The 15,078-nt window shown below is 51.2% G+C and overlaps 2 protein-coding genes across 4 annotated transcripts in view; both read right to left on the reverse strand.

Moving 5' to 3' along the window:
* Positions 1 to 833: 833 nt before the first annotated feature.
* On the reverse strand, positions 834 to 3,391 carry LOC123729546 (basic proline-rich protein-like). The gene is made up of 2 exons (XM_045704417.1): positions 3,316 to 3,391; positions 834 to 3,130 (listed from the first exon to the last, which is right to left on the reverse strand). The coding sequence occupies exons 1-2, from the start codon at positions 3,389 to 3,391 to the stop codon at positions 834 to 836; spliced, it is 2,373 nt and encodes a 790-aa protein (XP_045560373.1).
* The window catches only part of LOC106593662 (speckle-type POZ protein-like A), a 224,595-nt gene continuing 212,577 nt past the window's right edge, over positions 3,061 to 15,078 (reverse strand). For all 3 annotated transcript variants that reach the window (XM_045704961.1, XM_045704960.1, XM_045704962.1), the window contains one exon: positions 3,061 to 4,236. In XM_045704961.1, coding sequence (XP_045560917.1) covers positions 4,092 to 4,236 — 145 coding nt within the window. In that variant the 3' untranslated portion in view covers positions 3,061 to 4,091. The remainder of the gene's footprint in view (positions 4,237 to 15,078) is intronic.

Below are 15,078 nucleotides of genomic sequence, written 5' to 3' on the forward strand. Positions count from 1 at the left end.
GAGCGACTTACAGTAGTGAATGCATACATTTCATGAAAAAAAAATTCCCCTGTACTGGTCCCCCGTGGGAATTGAACCCACAACCCTGGCGTTGCAAACACCATGCTCTACCAACTGAGCCACACGGGACCTACTACCATAGCCCGTTCAAAGGCACTTAAATCTTTTATCTTGCCCATTCGCCCTCTGAATGGCACACATACACAATCCATGTCTCAAGGCTTAAAAATCCTTCTCTAACCCGTCTCCTCCCCTTCATCTACACTGATTGAAGTGGATTTAACAAGTGACATCAATAAGGGATCATAGCTGTCACCTGGATTCACCTGGTCAGTCTGTCATGGAAAGAGAAAGTGTTCCTAATGTTTTGTATACTCAGTGTATAAATATTTGCAAGTTGGTAGTAGTACGGAAAGCTAAATCTCTTGAAGTTGAATCTATAGATTTCCCTTTGCATAAGTGATCATCCAATGGGGAGACTGTTTGGGGAAAGAGCCTTTCCAATTCGTCCAATACTTTTTCTAGTGTAGAGGCAGAGACATTTGACATGTTCACGTCATCCATACAATAATAACAGCATCAACACTGTCTTTTAATGCCAGGAAACAGCCTTCTGAAGATGGTTGAACGGTCATTTACATAGAAATGGTGCCATCAATATGGGGCATACTCATCTTTTAAAAAGTGTAAAGAATTGACCTTGCACTGAAAGTGTTCACGCTTTTTAATGTCTAGTCACAAAATGGGCTAAACATTACAAATATATAATATTTCCCATGAATCAAACCCTTAACACGTCCCTATAGAACTCCATATCAAAATTACTATGGGAACTAGTGCAATCTGGAGGCAGCCTGGGACCGGGTCAGCCTGGTCTGTGGGACGGGGGCAGCCTGGGACCGGGGCAGCCTGGTCTGTGGGACGGGGGCAGCCTGGGACCGGGGCAGCCTGGTCTGTAGGACAGGGGCAGCCTGGGACCGGGGCAGCCTGGTCTGTGGGACGGGGGCAGCCTGGGATCGGGTCAGCCTGGTCTGTGGGACCGGGGCAGCCTGGTCTGTGGGACGGGGGCAGCCTGGGACCGGGTCAGCCTGGTCTGTGGGACCGGGGCAGCCTGGTCTGTGGGACGGGGGCAGAACGGGGGCAGCCTGGGACCGGGGCAGCCTGGTCTGTGGGACGGGGGCAGGACGGGGGCAGCCTGGTCTGTGGGACGGGGGCAGCCTGGTCTGTGGGACGGGGGCAGGCTGGGACGGGGGCAGCCTGGTCTGTGGGACGGGGGCAGGACGGGGCAGCCTGGTCTGTGGGACGGGGGCAGCCTGGGACCGGGGCAGCCTGGTCTGTGGGACGGGGACAGGGCAGCCTGGTCTGTGGGACGGGGCAGCCTGGGACCGGGGCAGCCTGGTCTGTGGGACGGGGGCAGCTTGGGACCGGGGCAGCCTGGTCTGTGGGACGGGGGCAGGACGGGGCAGCCTGGTCTGTGGGACGGGGCAGCCTGGGACGGGGGCAGGACGGGGCAGCCTGGTCTGTGGGACGGGGCAGCCTGGGACGGGGGCAGGACGGGGCAGCCTGGTCTGTGGGACGGGGCAGCCTGGTCTGTGGGACGGGGCAGCCTGGTCTGTGGGACGGGGGCAGGACGGAGCAGCCTGGTCTGTGGGACGGGGCAGCCTGGTCTGTGGGACGGGGGCAGGACGGAGCAGCCTGGTCTGTGGGACGGGGGCAGCCTGGTCTGTGGGACGGGGGCAGCCTGGTCTGTGGGACGGGGGCAGCCTGGTCTGTGGGACGGGGGCAGGACGGGGCAGCCTGGTCTGTGGGACGGGGCAGCCTGGTCTGTGGGACGGGGGCAGGACGGGGCAGCCTGGTCTGTGGGACGGGGGCAGCCTGGGACCGGGGCAGCCTGGTCTGTGGGACGGGGGCAGCTTGGGACCGGGGCAGCCTGGTCTGTGGGACGGGGCAGGACGGGGCAGCCTGGTCTGTGGGACGGGGCAGCCTGGGACGGGGGCAGGACGGGGCAGCCTGGTCTGTGGGACGGGGCAGCCTGGGACGGGGGCAGGACGGGGCAGCCTGGTCTGTGGGACGGGGCAGCCTGGTCTGTGGGACGGGGCAGCCTGGTCTGTGGGACGGGGGCAGGACGGAGCAGCCTGGTCTGTGGGACGGGGCAGCCTGGTCTGTGGGACGGGGGCAGCCTGGTCTGTGGGACAGGGGCAGCCTGGTCTGTGGGACGGGGGCAGGACGGGGCAGCCTGGTCTGTGGGACGGGGCAGGACGGGGCAGCCTGGTCTGTGGGACGGGGCAGCCTGGTCTGTGGGACGGGGGCAGGACGGGGCAGCCTGGTCTGTGGGACGGGGGCAGCCTGGTCTGTGGGACGGGGGCAGCCTGGTCTGTGGGACGGGGGTAGGACGGGGCAGCCTGGTCTGTGGGACGGGGGCAGGACGGGGCAGCCTGGTCTGTGGGACGGGGCAGCCTGGTCTGTGGGACGGGGGCAGCCTGGTCTGTGGGACGGGGCAGGACGGGGCAGCCTGGTCTGTGGGACGGGGGCAGGACGGGGCAGCCTGGTCTGTGGGACGGGGCAGCCTGGTCTGTGGGACGGGGGTAGGACGGGGGCAGCCTGGTCTGTGGGACGGGGGCAACCTGGTCTGTGGGACGGGGGCAACCTGGTCTGTGGGACGGGGGCAGCCTGGTTTGTGGGACGGGGGCAGCCTGGTTTGTGGGACGGGGGCAGCCTGGTTTGTGGGACGGGGGCAGCCTGGTCTGTGGGACGGGGGCAGCCTGGTCTGTGGGACAGGGCAGGCTGGTCTGTGGGACGGGGGCAGCCTGGTCTGTGGGACGGGGACAGCCTGGTCTGTGGGACGGGGGCAGCCTGGTCTGTGGGACGGGGGCAGCCTGGTCTGTGGGACGGGGACAGCCTGGTCTGTGGGACGGGGGCAGCCTGGTTTGTGGGACGGGGGCAGCCTGGTTTGTGGGACGGGGCAGCCTGGTTTGTGGGACGGGGGCAGCCTGGTTTGTGGGACGGGGCAGCCTGGTCTGTGGGACGGGGGCAGCCTGGTCTGTGGGACAGGGCAGCCTGGTCTGTGGGACGGGGGCAGCCTGGTCTGTGGGACGGGGACAGCCTGGTCTGTGGGACAGGGCAGGCTGGTCTGTGGGACGGGGGCAGGTACAGAGTCAAATAGGGAGAACACAGTAGATCAGCTCCAATGGCAGATAGATTAAGGCCATTTGAAATTACAGAAAAATAGCAGACAAAACTTGAGGACCAAACCCAAACGTTACTTTCTAGCAGTTGGAGTCAGTCTCCCATTCTCCCAGCCCTGTTCAGATAGACTGTCCGTAGCATCCTGTTGGTTTCTATGAGGGGACTGGGGGGGGAATCTCTTCTTTATAGTCCTGTGTCTCTCCATGGTGCCTCAGCTCTCAGTCTGGATCAGAGGGCTGCCTCAGCTCTCAGTCTGGATCAGAGGGCTGCCTCAGCTCTCAGTCTGGATCAGTCTGGATCAGAGGGCTGCCTCAGCTCTCAGTCTGGATCAGTCTGGATCAGAGGGCTGCCTCAGCTCTCAGTCTGGATCAGAGGGCTGCCTCAGCTCTCAGTCTGGATCAGAGGGCTGCCTCAGCTCTCAGTCTGGATCAGAGGGCTGCCTCAGCTCTCAGTCTGGATCAGAGGGCTGCCTCAGCTCTCAGTCTGGATCAGTCTGGATCAGAGGGCTGCCTCAGCTCTCAGTCTGGATCAGAGGGCTGCCTCAGCTCTCAGTCTGGATCAGTCTGGATCAGAGGGCTGCCTCAGCTCTCAGTCTGGATCAGAGGGCTGCCTCAGCTCTCAGTCTGGATCAGTCTGGATCAGAGGGCTGCCTCAGCTCTCAGTCTGGATCAGTCTGGATCAGAGGGCTGCCTCAGCTCTCAGTCTGGATCAGAGGGCTGCCTCAGCTCTCAGTCTGGATCAGAGGGCTGCCTCAGCTCTCAGTCTGGATCAGTCTGGATCAGAGGGCTGCCTCAGCTCTCAGTCTGGATCAGAGGGCTGCCTCAGCTCTCAGTCTGGATCAGTCTGGATCAGAGGGCTGCCTCAGCTCTCAGTCTGGATCAGTCTGGATCAGAGGGCTGTAGCAGTCAGGACTGTTTTAGGCGTTTCCGCGGCAGGCCGAAGGGCGGGCACTGTGCCGATGCCAGGGCTCTGAAGGCCTCGGCCACTAAGTGAGGGTGGGACTGGATCATTGACTTCCAGCCTGCCGTCTCCATTATGTCCGTGGCATGACTGAAATACAACCACAAATAGACAGGAAATTAACATAGAGACATTGAAAACCAATCTAGATGAATGGGGCTGTAATTATATAATAAATACCCCATCCCCATCCAGGTAGTCTATTAATCTCTCCCCATCCAGGTAGTCTATTAATCTCTCTCCCCCATCCCCATCCAGGTAGTCTATTAATCTCTCTCCCCATCCAGGTAGTCTATTAATCTCTCTCCCCATCCAGGTAGTCTATTAATCTCTCTCCCCATCCAGGTAGTCTATTAATCTCTCCCCCCATCCAGGTAGTCTATTAATCTCTCCCCCCATTCAGGTAGTCTATTAATCTCTCTCCCCCATCCAGGTAGTCTATTAATCTCTCTCCCCATCCAGGTAGTCTATTAATCTCTCTCCCCATCCAGGTAGTCTATTAATCTCTCCCCCCATTCAGGTAGTCTATTAATCTCTCTCCCACATCCAGGTAGTCTATTAATCTCTCTCCCCATCCAGGTAGTCTATTAATCTCTCCCCATCCAGGTAGTCTATTAATCTCCCTCCCCATCCAGGTAGTCTATTAATCTCTCTCCCCATCCAGGTAGTCTATTAATCTCTCTCCCCATCCAGGTAGTCTATTAATCTCTCCCCATCCAGGTAGTCTATTCATCTCTCTAGGTAGTCTATTAATCTCTCCCCCCATCCAGGTAGTCTATTAATCTCTCCCCCATCCACATCCAGGTAGTCTATTAATCTCTCTCCCCATCCAGGTAGTCTATCAATCTCTCCCCCATCCCCATCCAGGTAGTCTATTAATCTCTCTCCCCATCCAGGTAGTCTATTAATCTCTCTCCCCCATCCCCATCCAGGTAGTCTATTAATCTCTCTCCCCATCCCCATCCAGGTAGTCTATTAATCTCTCTCCCCATCCAGGTAGTCTATTAATCTCTCTCCCCCATTCCCATCCAGGTAGTCTATTAATCTCTCTCCCCCATCCCCATCCAGGTAGTCTATTAATCTCTCTCCCCATCCCCATCCAGGTAGTCTATTAATCTCTCCCCATCCAGGTAGTCTATTAATCTCTCCCCCCATCCAGGTAGTCTATTAATCTCTCTCCCCCATCCAGGTAGTCTATTAATCTCTCTCCCCCATCCCCATCCAGGTAGTCTATTAATCTCTCCCCCATCCAGGTAGTCTATTAATCTCTCTCCCCATCCAGGTAGTCTATTAATCTCTCTCCCATCCCATCCAGGTAGTCTATTAATCTCTCTCCCATCCCATCCAGGTAGTCTATTAATCTCTCTCCCATCCCCATCCAGGTAGTCTATTAATCTCTCTCCCCATCCAGGTAGTCTATTAATCTCTCTCCCCCATCCCCATCCAGGTAGTCTATTAATCTCTCTCCCCCATCCAGGTAGCCTATTAATCTCTCTCCCCCATCCCCATCCAGGTAGTCTATTAATCTCTCTCCCCCATCCAGGTAGTCTATTAATCTCTCTCCCCATCCAGGAAGTCTATTAATCTCTCTCCCCATCCAGGTAGTCTATTAATCTCTCTCCCCCATCCAGGTAGTCTATTAATCTCTCTCCCCATCCAGGTAGTCTATTAATCTCTCTCCCCCATCCCCATCCAGGTAGTCTATTAATCTCTCTCCCCCATCCAGGTAGTCTATTAATCTCTCTCCCCCATCCCCATCCAGGTAGTCTATTAATCTCTCCCCCCATCCCCATCCAGGTAGTCTATTAATCTCTCTCCCCCATCAATGGTAGTCTATTAATCTCTCCCCCCATCCAGGTAGTCTAATAATCTCTCTCCCCATCCAGGTAGTCTATTAATCTCTCCACATCCAGGTAGTCTATTAATCTCTCTCCCCATCCAGGTAGTCTATTAATCTCTCTCCCCCATCCCCATCCAGGTAGTCTATTAATCTCTCCCCCATCCAGGTAGTCTATTAATCTCTCTCCCCATCCAGGTAGTCTATTAATCTCTCTCCCCATCCAGGTAGTCTATTAATCTCTCCCCCCATCCAGGTAGTCTATTAATCTCTCTCCCCCATCCAGGTAGTCTATTAATCTCTCTCCCCCATCCCCATCCAGGTAGTCTATTAATCTCTCTCCCCATCCAGGTAGTCTATTAATCTCTCTCCCCCATCCAGGTAGTCTATTAATCTCTCTCCCCCATCCAGGTAGTCTATTAATCTCTCTCCCATCCCCATCCAGGTAGTCTATTAATCTCTCCCCCATCCCCATCCAGGTAGTCTATTAATCTCTCCCCCATCCCCATCCAGGTAGTCTATTAATCTCTCTCCCCCATCCAGGTAGCCTATTAATCTCTCTCCCCCATCCAGGTAGTCTATTAATCTCTCTCCCCCATCCAGGTAGTCTATTAATCTCTCTCCCCATCCAGGAAGTCTATTAATCTCTCTCCCCATCCAGGTAGTCTATTAATCTCTCTCCCCCATCCAGGTAGTCTATTAATCTCTCTCCCCATCCAGGTAGTCTATTAATCTCTCTCCCCCATCCCCATCCAGGTAGTCTATTAATCTCTCTCCCCCATCCAGGTAGTCTATTAATCTCTCTCCCCCATCCCCATCCAGGTAGTCTATTAATCTCTCCCCCATCCCCATCCAGGTAGTCTATTAATCTCTCTCCCCATCAATGGTAGTCTATTAATCTCTCCCCCCATCCAGGTAGTCTAATAATCTCTCTCCCCATCCAGGTAGTCTATTAATCTCTCCACATCCAGGTAGTCTATTAATCTCTCTCCCCATCCAGGTAGTCTATTAATCTCTCTCCCCCATCCCCATCCAGGTAGTCTATTAATCTCTCCCCCATCCAGGTAGTCTATTAATCTCTCTCCCCATCCAGGTAGTCTATTAATCTCTCTCCCCATCCAGGTAGTCTATTAATCTCTCTCCCCCATCCAGGTAGTCTATTAATCTCTCTCCCCATCCAGGTAGTCTATTAATCCCTCTCCCCATCCAGGTAGTCTATTAATCTCTCCCCATCCAGGTAGTCTATTAATCTCTCTCCCCATCCAGGTAGTCTATTAATCTCTCTCCCCCATCCCCATCCAGGTAGTCTATTAATCTCTCTCCCCCATCCAGGTAGTCTATTAATCTCTCTCCCCATCCAGGTAGTCTATTAATCTCTCCCCCATCCAGGTAGTCTATTAATCTCTCCCCCATCCCCATGCAGGTAGTCTATTAATCTCTCTCCCCATACAGGTAGTCTATTAATCTCTCTCCAATTCCCATCCAGGTAGTCTATAATCTCTCTCCCATCCCCATCCAGGTGGTCTATCAATCTCTCTCCCCATCCAGGTAGTCTATTAATCTCTCTACCCCATCCCCATCCAGGTAGTCTATTAATCTCTCTCCCCAGTCCAGGTAGCCTATTAATCTCTCTCCCCCATCCCCATCCAGGTAGTCTATTAATCTCTCCCCCATCCCCATACAGGTAGTCTATTAATCTCTCCCCCCATCCAGGTAGTCTATTAATCTCTCCCCCATCCCCATCCAGGTAGTCTATTAATCTTTCTCCCCATCCAGGTAGTCTATTAATCTCTCCCCCATCCCCATCCAGGTAGTCTATTAATCTCTCTCCCCATCCAGGTAGTCTATTAATCTCTCTCCCCCATCCCCATCCAGGTAGTCTATTAATCTTTCTCCCCATCCCCATCCAGGTAGTATATTAATCTCTCTCCCCATCCAGGTAGTCTATTAATCTCTCTCCCCCATCCCCATCCAGGTAGTCTATTAATCTCTCTCCCCATCCCCATCCAGGTAGTCTATTAATCTCTCTCCCCCATCCAGGTACTCTATTAATCTCTCTCCCCATCCAGGTAGTCTATTAATCTCTCTCCCCCATCCAGGTAGTCTATTAATCTCTCCCCCATCCAGGTAGTCTATTAATCTCTCTCCCCATCCAGGTAGTCTATTAATCTCTCCCCATCCAGGTAGTCTATTAATCTCTCTCCTCCATCCAGGTAGTCTATTAATCTCTCTCCCCATCCAGGTAGTCTATTAATCCCTCTCCCCATCAAGGTAGTCTATTAATCTCTCCCCATCCAGGTAGTCTATTAATCTCTCTCCCCATCCAGGTAGTCTATTAATCTCTCTCCCCCATCCCCATCCAGGTAGTCTATTAATCTCTCCCCATCCAGGTAGTCTATTAATCTCTCCCCATCCAGGTAGTCTATTAATCTCTCTCCCATCCCCATCCAGGTAGTCTATTAATCTCTCTCCCCATCCAGGTAGTCTATTAATCTCTCCCCATCCAGGTAGTCTATTAATCTCTCGCCCCTATCCCCATCCAGGTAGTCTATTAATCTCTCCCCATCCAGGTAGTCTATTAATCTCTCCCCCATCCCCATCCAGGTAGTCTATTAATCTCTCCCCCATCCCCATCCAGGTAGTCTATTAATCTCTCTCCCCATCCAGGTAGTCTATTAATCTCTCTCCCCCATCCCCATCCAGGAAGTCTATTAATCTCTCTCCCCCATCCCCATCCAGGTAGTCTATTAATCTCTCTCCCCCATCCCCATCCAGGTAGTCTATTAATCTCTCTCCCCATCCAGGTAGTATATTAATCTCTCCCCCATCCCCATCCGGGTAGTATATTAATCTCTCCCCCATCCAGGTAGTCTATTAATCTCTCTCCCCCATCCCCATCCAGGTAGTCTATTAATCTCTCCCCCATCCAGGTAGTCTATTAATCTCTCCCCCATCCCCATCCAGGTAGTCTATTAATCTCTCTCCCCATACAGGTAGTCTATTAATCTCTCTCCCATCCCCATCCAGGTAGTCTATAATCTCTCTCCCATCCCCATCCAGGTAGTCTATTAATCTCTCTCCCCATCCAGGTAGTCTATTAATCTCTCTCCCCCATCCCCATCCAGGTAGTCTATTAATCTCTCTCCCCCATCCAGGTAGCCTATTAATCTCTCTCCCCCATCCCCATCCAGGTAGTCTATTAATCTCTCCCCCATCCCCATACAGGTAGTCTATTAATCTCTCCCCCCATCCAGGTAGTCTATTAATCTCTCCCCCATCCCCATCCAGGTAGTCTATTAATCTCTCTCCCCATCCAGGTAGTCTATTAATCTCTCCCCCATCCCCATCCAGGTAGTCTATTAATCTCTCTCCCCATCCAGGTAGTCTATTAATCTCTCTCCCCCATCCCCATCCAGGTAGTCTATTAATCTTTCTCCCCCATCCCCATCCAGGTAGTCTATTAATCTCTCTCCCCATCCAGGTAGTCTATTAATCTCTCTCCCCCATCCCCATCCAGGTAGTCTATTAATCTCTCTCCCCCATCCCCATCCAGGTAGTCTATTAATCTCTCTCCCCCATCCAGGTAGTCTATTAATCTCTCTCCTCATCCAGGTAGTCTATTAATCTCTCTCCCCATCCAGGTAGTCTATTAATCTCTCCCCATCCAGGTAGTCTATTAATCTCTCTCCCCATCCAGGTAGTCTATTAATCTCTCCCCATCCAGGTAGTCTATTAATCTCTCTCCTCCATCCAGGTAGTCTATTAATCTCTCTCCCCATCCAGGTAGTCTATTAATCCCTCTCCCCATCCAGGTAGTCTATTAATCTCTCCCCATCCAGGTAGTCTATTAATCTCTCTCCCCATCCAGGTAGTCTATTAATCTCTCTCCCCCATCCCCATCCAGGTAGTCTATTAATCTCTCCCCATCCAGGTAGTCTATTAATCTCTCCCCATCCAGGTAGTCTATTAATCTCTCTCCCATCCCCATCCAGGTAGTCTATTAATCTCTCTCCCCATCCAGGTAGTCTATTAATCTCTCCCCATCCAGGTAGTCTATTAATCTCTCTCCCCTATCCCCATCCAGGTAGTCTATTAATCTCTCCCCATCCAGGTAGTCTATTAATCTCTCCCCCCATCCAGGTAGTCTATTAATCTCTCCCCCCATCCAGGTAGTCTATTAATCTCTCTCCCATCCAGGTAGTCTATTAATCTCTCCCCCATCCAGGTAGTCTATTAATCTCTCTCCCCATCCCCATCCAGGTAGTCTATTAATCTCTCCCCCATCCCCATCCAGGTAGTCTATTAATCTCTCTCCCCATCCAGGTAGTCTATTAATCTCTCTCCCCCATCCCCATCCAGGTAGTCTATTAATCTCTCTCCCCATCCAGGTAGTCTATTAATCTCTCTCCCCCATCCCCATCCAGGTAGTCTATTAATCTCTCCCCCCCCATCCAGGTAGTCTATTAATCTCTCTCCCCCATTCCCATCCAGGTAGTCTATTAATCTCTCTCCCCCATCCCCATCCAGGTAGTCTATTAATCTCTCTCCCCATCCCCATCCAGGTAGTCTATTAATCTCTCCCCATCCAGGTAGTCTATTAATCTCTCCCCCCATCCAGGTAGTCTATTAATCTCTCTCCCCCATCCAGGTAGTCTATTAAACTCTCTCCCCCATCCCCATCCAGGTAGTCTATTAATCTCTCCCCCATCCAGGTAGTCTATTAATCTCTCTCCCCCATCCAGGTAGTCTATTAATCTCTCCCCCCATCCCCATACAGGTAGTCTATTAATCTCTCTCCCCCCATCCAGGTAGTCTATTAATCTCTCCCCCATCCCCATCCAGGTAGTCTATTAATCTCTCTCCCCATCCAGGTAGTCTATTAATCTCTCCCCCATCCCCATCCAGGTAGTCTATTAATCTCTCTCCCCATCCAGGTAGTCTATTAATCTCTCTCCCCCATCCCCATCCAGGTAGTCTATTAATCTTTCTCCCCATCCCCATCCAGGTAGTCTATTAATCTCTCTCCCCATCCAGGTAGTCTATTAATCTCTCTCCCCATCCCCATCCAGGTAGTCTATTAATCTCTCTCCCCATCCCCATCCAGGTAGTCTATTAATCTCTCTCCCCCATCCAGGTAGTCTATTAATCTCTCTCCCCATCCAGGTAGTCTATTAATCTCTCTCCCCATCCAGGTAGTCTATTAATCTCTCCCCCATCCAGGTAGTCTATTAATCTCTCTCCCCATCCAGGTAGTCTATTAATCTCTCCCCCATCCAGGTAGTCTATTAATCTCTCTCCTCCATCCAGGTAGTCTATTAATCTCTCTCCCCATCCAGGTAGTCTATTAATCCCTCTCCCCCCATCCAGGTAGTCTATTAATCTCTCCCCCATCCAGGTAGTCTATTAATCTCTCTCCCCCATCCAGGTAGTCTATTAATCTCTCTCCCCCATCCCCATCCAGGTAGTCTATTAATCTCTCCCCCATCCAGGTAGTCTATTAATCTCTCCCCATCCAGGTAGTCTATTAATCTCTCTCCCCATCCCCATCCAGGTAGTCTATTAATCTCTCTCCCCATCCAGGTAGTCTATTAATCTCTCCCCATCCAGGTAGTCTATTAATCTCTCTCCCCTATCCCCATCCAGGTAGTCTATTAATCTCTCCCCCATCCAGGTAGTCTATTAATCTCTCCCCCATCCCGGTAGTCTATTAATCTCTCCCCCCATCCAGGTAGTCTATTAATCTCTCTCCCATCCAGGTAGTCTATTAATCTCTCCCCCATCCAGGTAGTCTATTAATCTCTCTCCCCCATCCCCATCCAGGTAGTCTATTAATCTCTCCCCCCATCCCCATCCAGGTAGTCTATTAATCTCTCTCCCCATCCAGGTAGTCTATTAATCTCTCTCCCCATCCCCATCCAGGTAGTCTATTAATCTCTCTCCCCATCCAGGTAGTCTATTAATCTCTCTCCCCATCCAGGTAGTCTATTAATCTCTCTCCCCCATTCCCATCCAGGTAGTCTATTAATCTCTCTCCCCCATCCCCATCCAGGTAGTCTATTAATCTCTCTCCCCATCCCCATCCAGGTAGTCTATTAATCTCTCCCCATCCAGGTAGTCTATTAATCTCTCCCCCATCCAGGTAGTCTATTAATCTCTCTCCCCCATCCAGGTAGTCTATTAAACTCTCTCCCCCATCCCCATCCAGGTAGTCTATTAATCTCTCCCCCATCCAGGTAGTCTATTAATCTCTATCCCCATCCAGGTAGTCTATTAATCTCTCTCATCCATCATCCAGGTAGTCTATTAATCTCTCTCCCATCCCCATCCAGGTAGTCTATTAATCTCTCTCCCCCATCCAGGTAGTCTATTAATCTCTCTCCCCATCCCCAGGTAGTCTATTAATCTCTCTCCCCCATCCAGGTAGCCTATTAATCTCTCTCCCCCATCCCCATCCAGGTAGTCTATTAATCTCTCTCCCCCATCCAGGTAGTCTATTAATCTCTCTCCCCATCCAGGTAGTCTATTAATCTCTCTCCCCATCCAGGTAGTCTATTAATCTCTCTCCCCCATCCAGGTAGTCTATTAATCTCTCTCCCCATCCAGGTAGTCTATTAATCTCTCCCCATCCAGGTAGTCTATTAATCTCTCCCCATCCAGGTAGTCTATTAATCTCTCTCCTCTCCCCATCCAGGTAGTCTGTTAATCTCTCCCCATCCAGGTAGTCTATTCATCTCTCTCTCCTATCCCCATCCAGGTAGTCTATTAATCTCTCCCCATCCAGGTAGTCTATTAATCTCTCCCCCCATCCAGGTAGTCTATTAATCTCTCTCCCATCCAGGTAGTCTATTCATCTCTCTCCCCCATCCAGGTAGTCTATTTAATCTCTCCCCATCCAGGTAGTCTATTAATCTCTCTCCCCCATCCAGGTAGTCTATTAATCTCTCCCCCATCCCCATCCAGGTAGTCTATTAATCTCTCCCCATCCAGGTAGTCTATTAATCTCTCTCCCCCATCCAGGTAGTCTATTAATCTCTCTCCCCATCCAGGTAGTCTATTAATCTCTCTCCCCCATCCAGGTAGTCTATTAATCTCTCTTCCCCATCCAGGTAGTCTATTAATCTCTCTCCCCCCATCCAGGTAGTCTATTAATCTCTCCCCCATCCCCATCCAGGTAGTCTATTAATCTCTCCTCCCCATCCAGGTAGTCTATTAATCTCTCCCCCATCCAGGTAGTCTATTAATCTCTCTCCCCATCCAGGTAGTCTATTAATCTCTCCCCCATCCAGGTAGTCTATTAATCTCTCTCCGCATCCAGGTAGTCTATTAATCTCTCCCCATCCCCATCCAGGTAGTCTATTAATCTCTCCCCATCCAGGTAGTCTATTAATCTCTCCCCATCCCCATCCAGGTAGTCTATTAATCTCTCCCCATCCCCATCCAGGTAGTCTATTAATCTCTCTCCCCATCCAGGTAGTCTATTAATCTCTCCCCCATCCCCATCCAGGTAGTCTATTAATCTCTCTCCCCATCCAGGTAGTCTATTAATCTCTCCCCCATCCAGGTAGTCTATTAATCTCTCTCCCCCATCCAGGTAGTCTATTAATCTCTCCCCCATCCAGGTAGTCTATTAATCTCTCCCCCATCCCCATCCAGGTAGTCTATTAATCTCTCCCCCATCCCCATCCAGGTAGTCTATTAATCTCTCTCCCCATCCAGGTAGTCTATTAATCTCTCTCCCCCATCCCCATCCAGGTAGTCTATTAATCTCTCTCCCCATCCAGGTAGTCTATTAATCTCTCTCCCCATCCAGGTAGTCTATTAATCTCTCCCCCCCCATCCAGGTAGTCTATTAATCTCTCCATCCCCATCCAGGTAGTCTATTAATCTCTCTCCCCCATCCCCATCCAGGTAGTCTATTAATCTCTCTCCCCCATCCAGGTAGTCTATTAATCTCTCCCCCCATCCAGGTAGTCTATTAATCTCTCTCCCCCATCCAGGTAGTCTATTAATCTCTCCCCCCCATCCAGGTAGTCTATTAATCTCTCCCCCATCCAGGTAGTCTATTAATCTCTCTCCCCATCCAGGTAGTCTATTAATCTCTCTCCCCATCCCCATCCAGGTAGTCTATTAATCTCTCCCCCCATCCAGGTAGTCTATTAATCTCTCCCCCATCCCCATCCAGGTAGTCTATTAATCTCTCTCCCCATCCAGGTAGTCTATTAATCTCTCCCCCCATCCAGGTAGTCTATTAATCTCTCTCCCCATCCAGGTAGTCTATTAATCTCTCTCCCCATCCCCATCCAGGTAGTCTATTAATCTCTCCCCCCATCCCCATCCAGGTAGTCTATTAATCTCTCTCCCCATCCAGGTAGTCTATTAATCTCTCTCCCCATCCCCATCCAGGTAGTCTATTAATCTCTCTCCCCCATCCCCATCCAGGTAGTCTATTAATCTCTCTCCCCCATCCAGGTAGTCTATTAATCTCTCCCCCATCCAGGTAGTCTATTAATCTCTCTCCCCATCCAGGTAGTCTATTAATCTCTCTCCCCATCCAGGTAGTCTATTAATCTCTCCTCCCCATCCAGGTAGTCTATTAATCTCTCCCCCATCCAGGTAGTCTATTAATCTCTCTCCCCATCCAGGTAGTCTATTAATCTCTCTCCCCATCCAGGTAGTCTATTAATCCCTCTCCCCATCCAGGTAGTCTATTAATCTCTCCCCCCATCCAGGTAGTCTATTAATCTCTCTCCCCATCCAGGTAGTCTATTAATCTCTCTCCCCATCCCCATCCAGGTAGTCTATTAATCTCTCTCCCCATCCAGGTAGTCTATTAATCTCTCCCCATCCAGGTAGTCTATTAATCTCTCTCCCCATCCCCATCCAGGTAGTCTATTAATCTCTCCCCCATCCAGGTAGTCTATTAATCTCTCCCCCATCCAGGTAGTCTATTAATCTCTCTCCCCCATCCAGGTAGTCTATTAATCTCTCCCCATCCAGGTAGTCTATTAATCTCTCCCCCCATCCAGGTAGTCTATTAATCTCTCCCCCATCCAGGTAGTCTATTAATCTCTCCCCATCCAGGTAGTCTATTAATC

Source organism: Salmo salar, chromosome ssa21 (assembly GCF_905237065.1).
Source record: "Salmo salar chromosome ssa21, Ssal_v3.1, whole genome shotgun sequence".
NCBI classification, from domain to species: Eukaryota; Metazoa; Chordata; class Actinopteri; order Salmoniformes; family Salmonidae; genus Salmo; species Salmo salar.

Bases quoted from the DNA above. Each gene is read 5' to 3' on its own strand.
- LOC123729546 (XM_045704417.1), bottom strand. From the start codon at position 3,391: ATGGAGAGACACAGGACTATAAAGAAGAGATTCCCCCCCCAGTCCCCT. The intron at 3,131-3,315 runs GTCTATCTGAAC...CCCGTCCCACAG, and splicing joins CCAACAGGATGCTACGGACA to ACCAGCCTGCCCTGTCCCAC.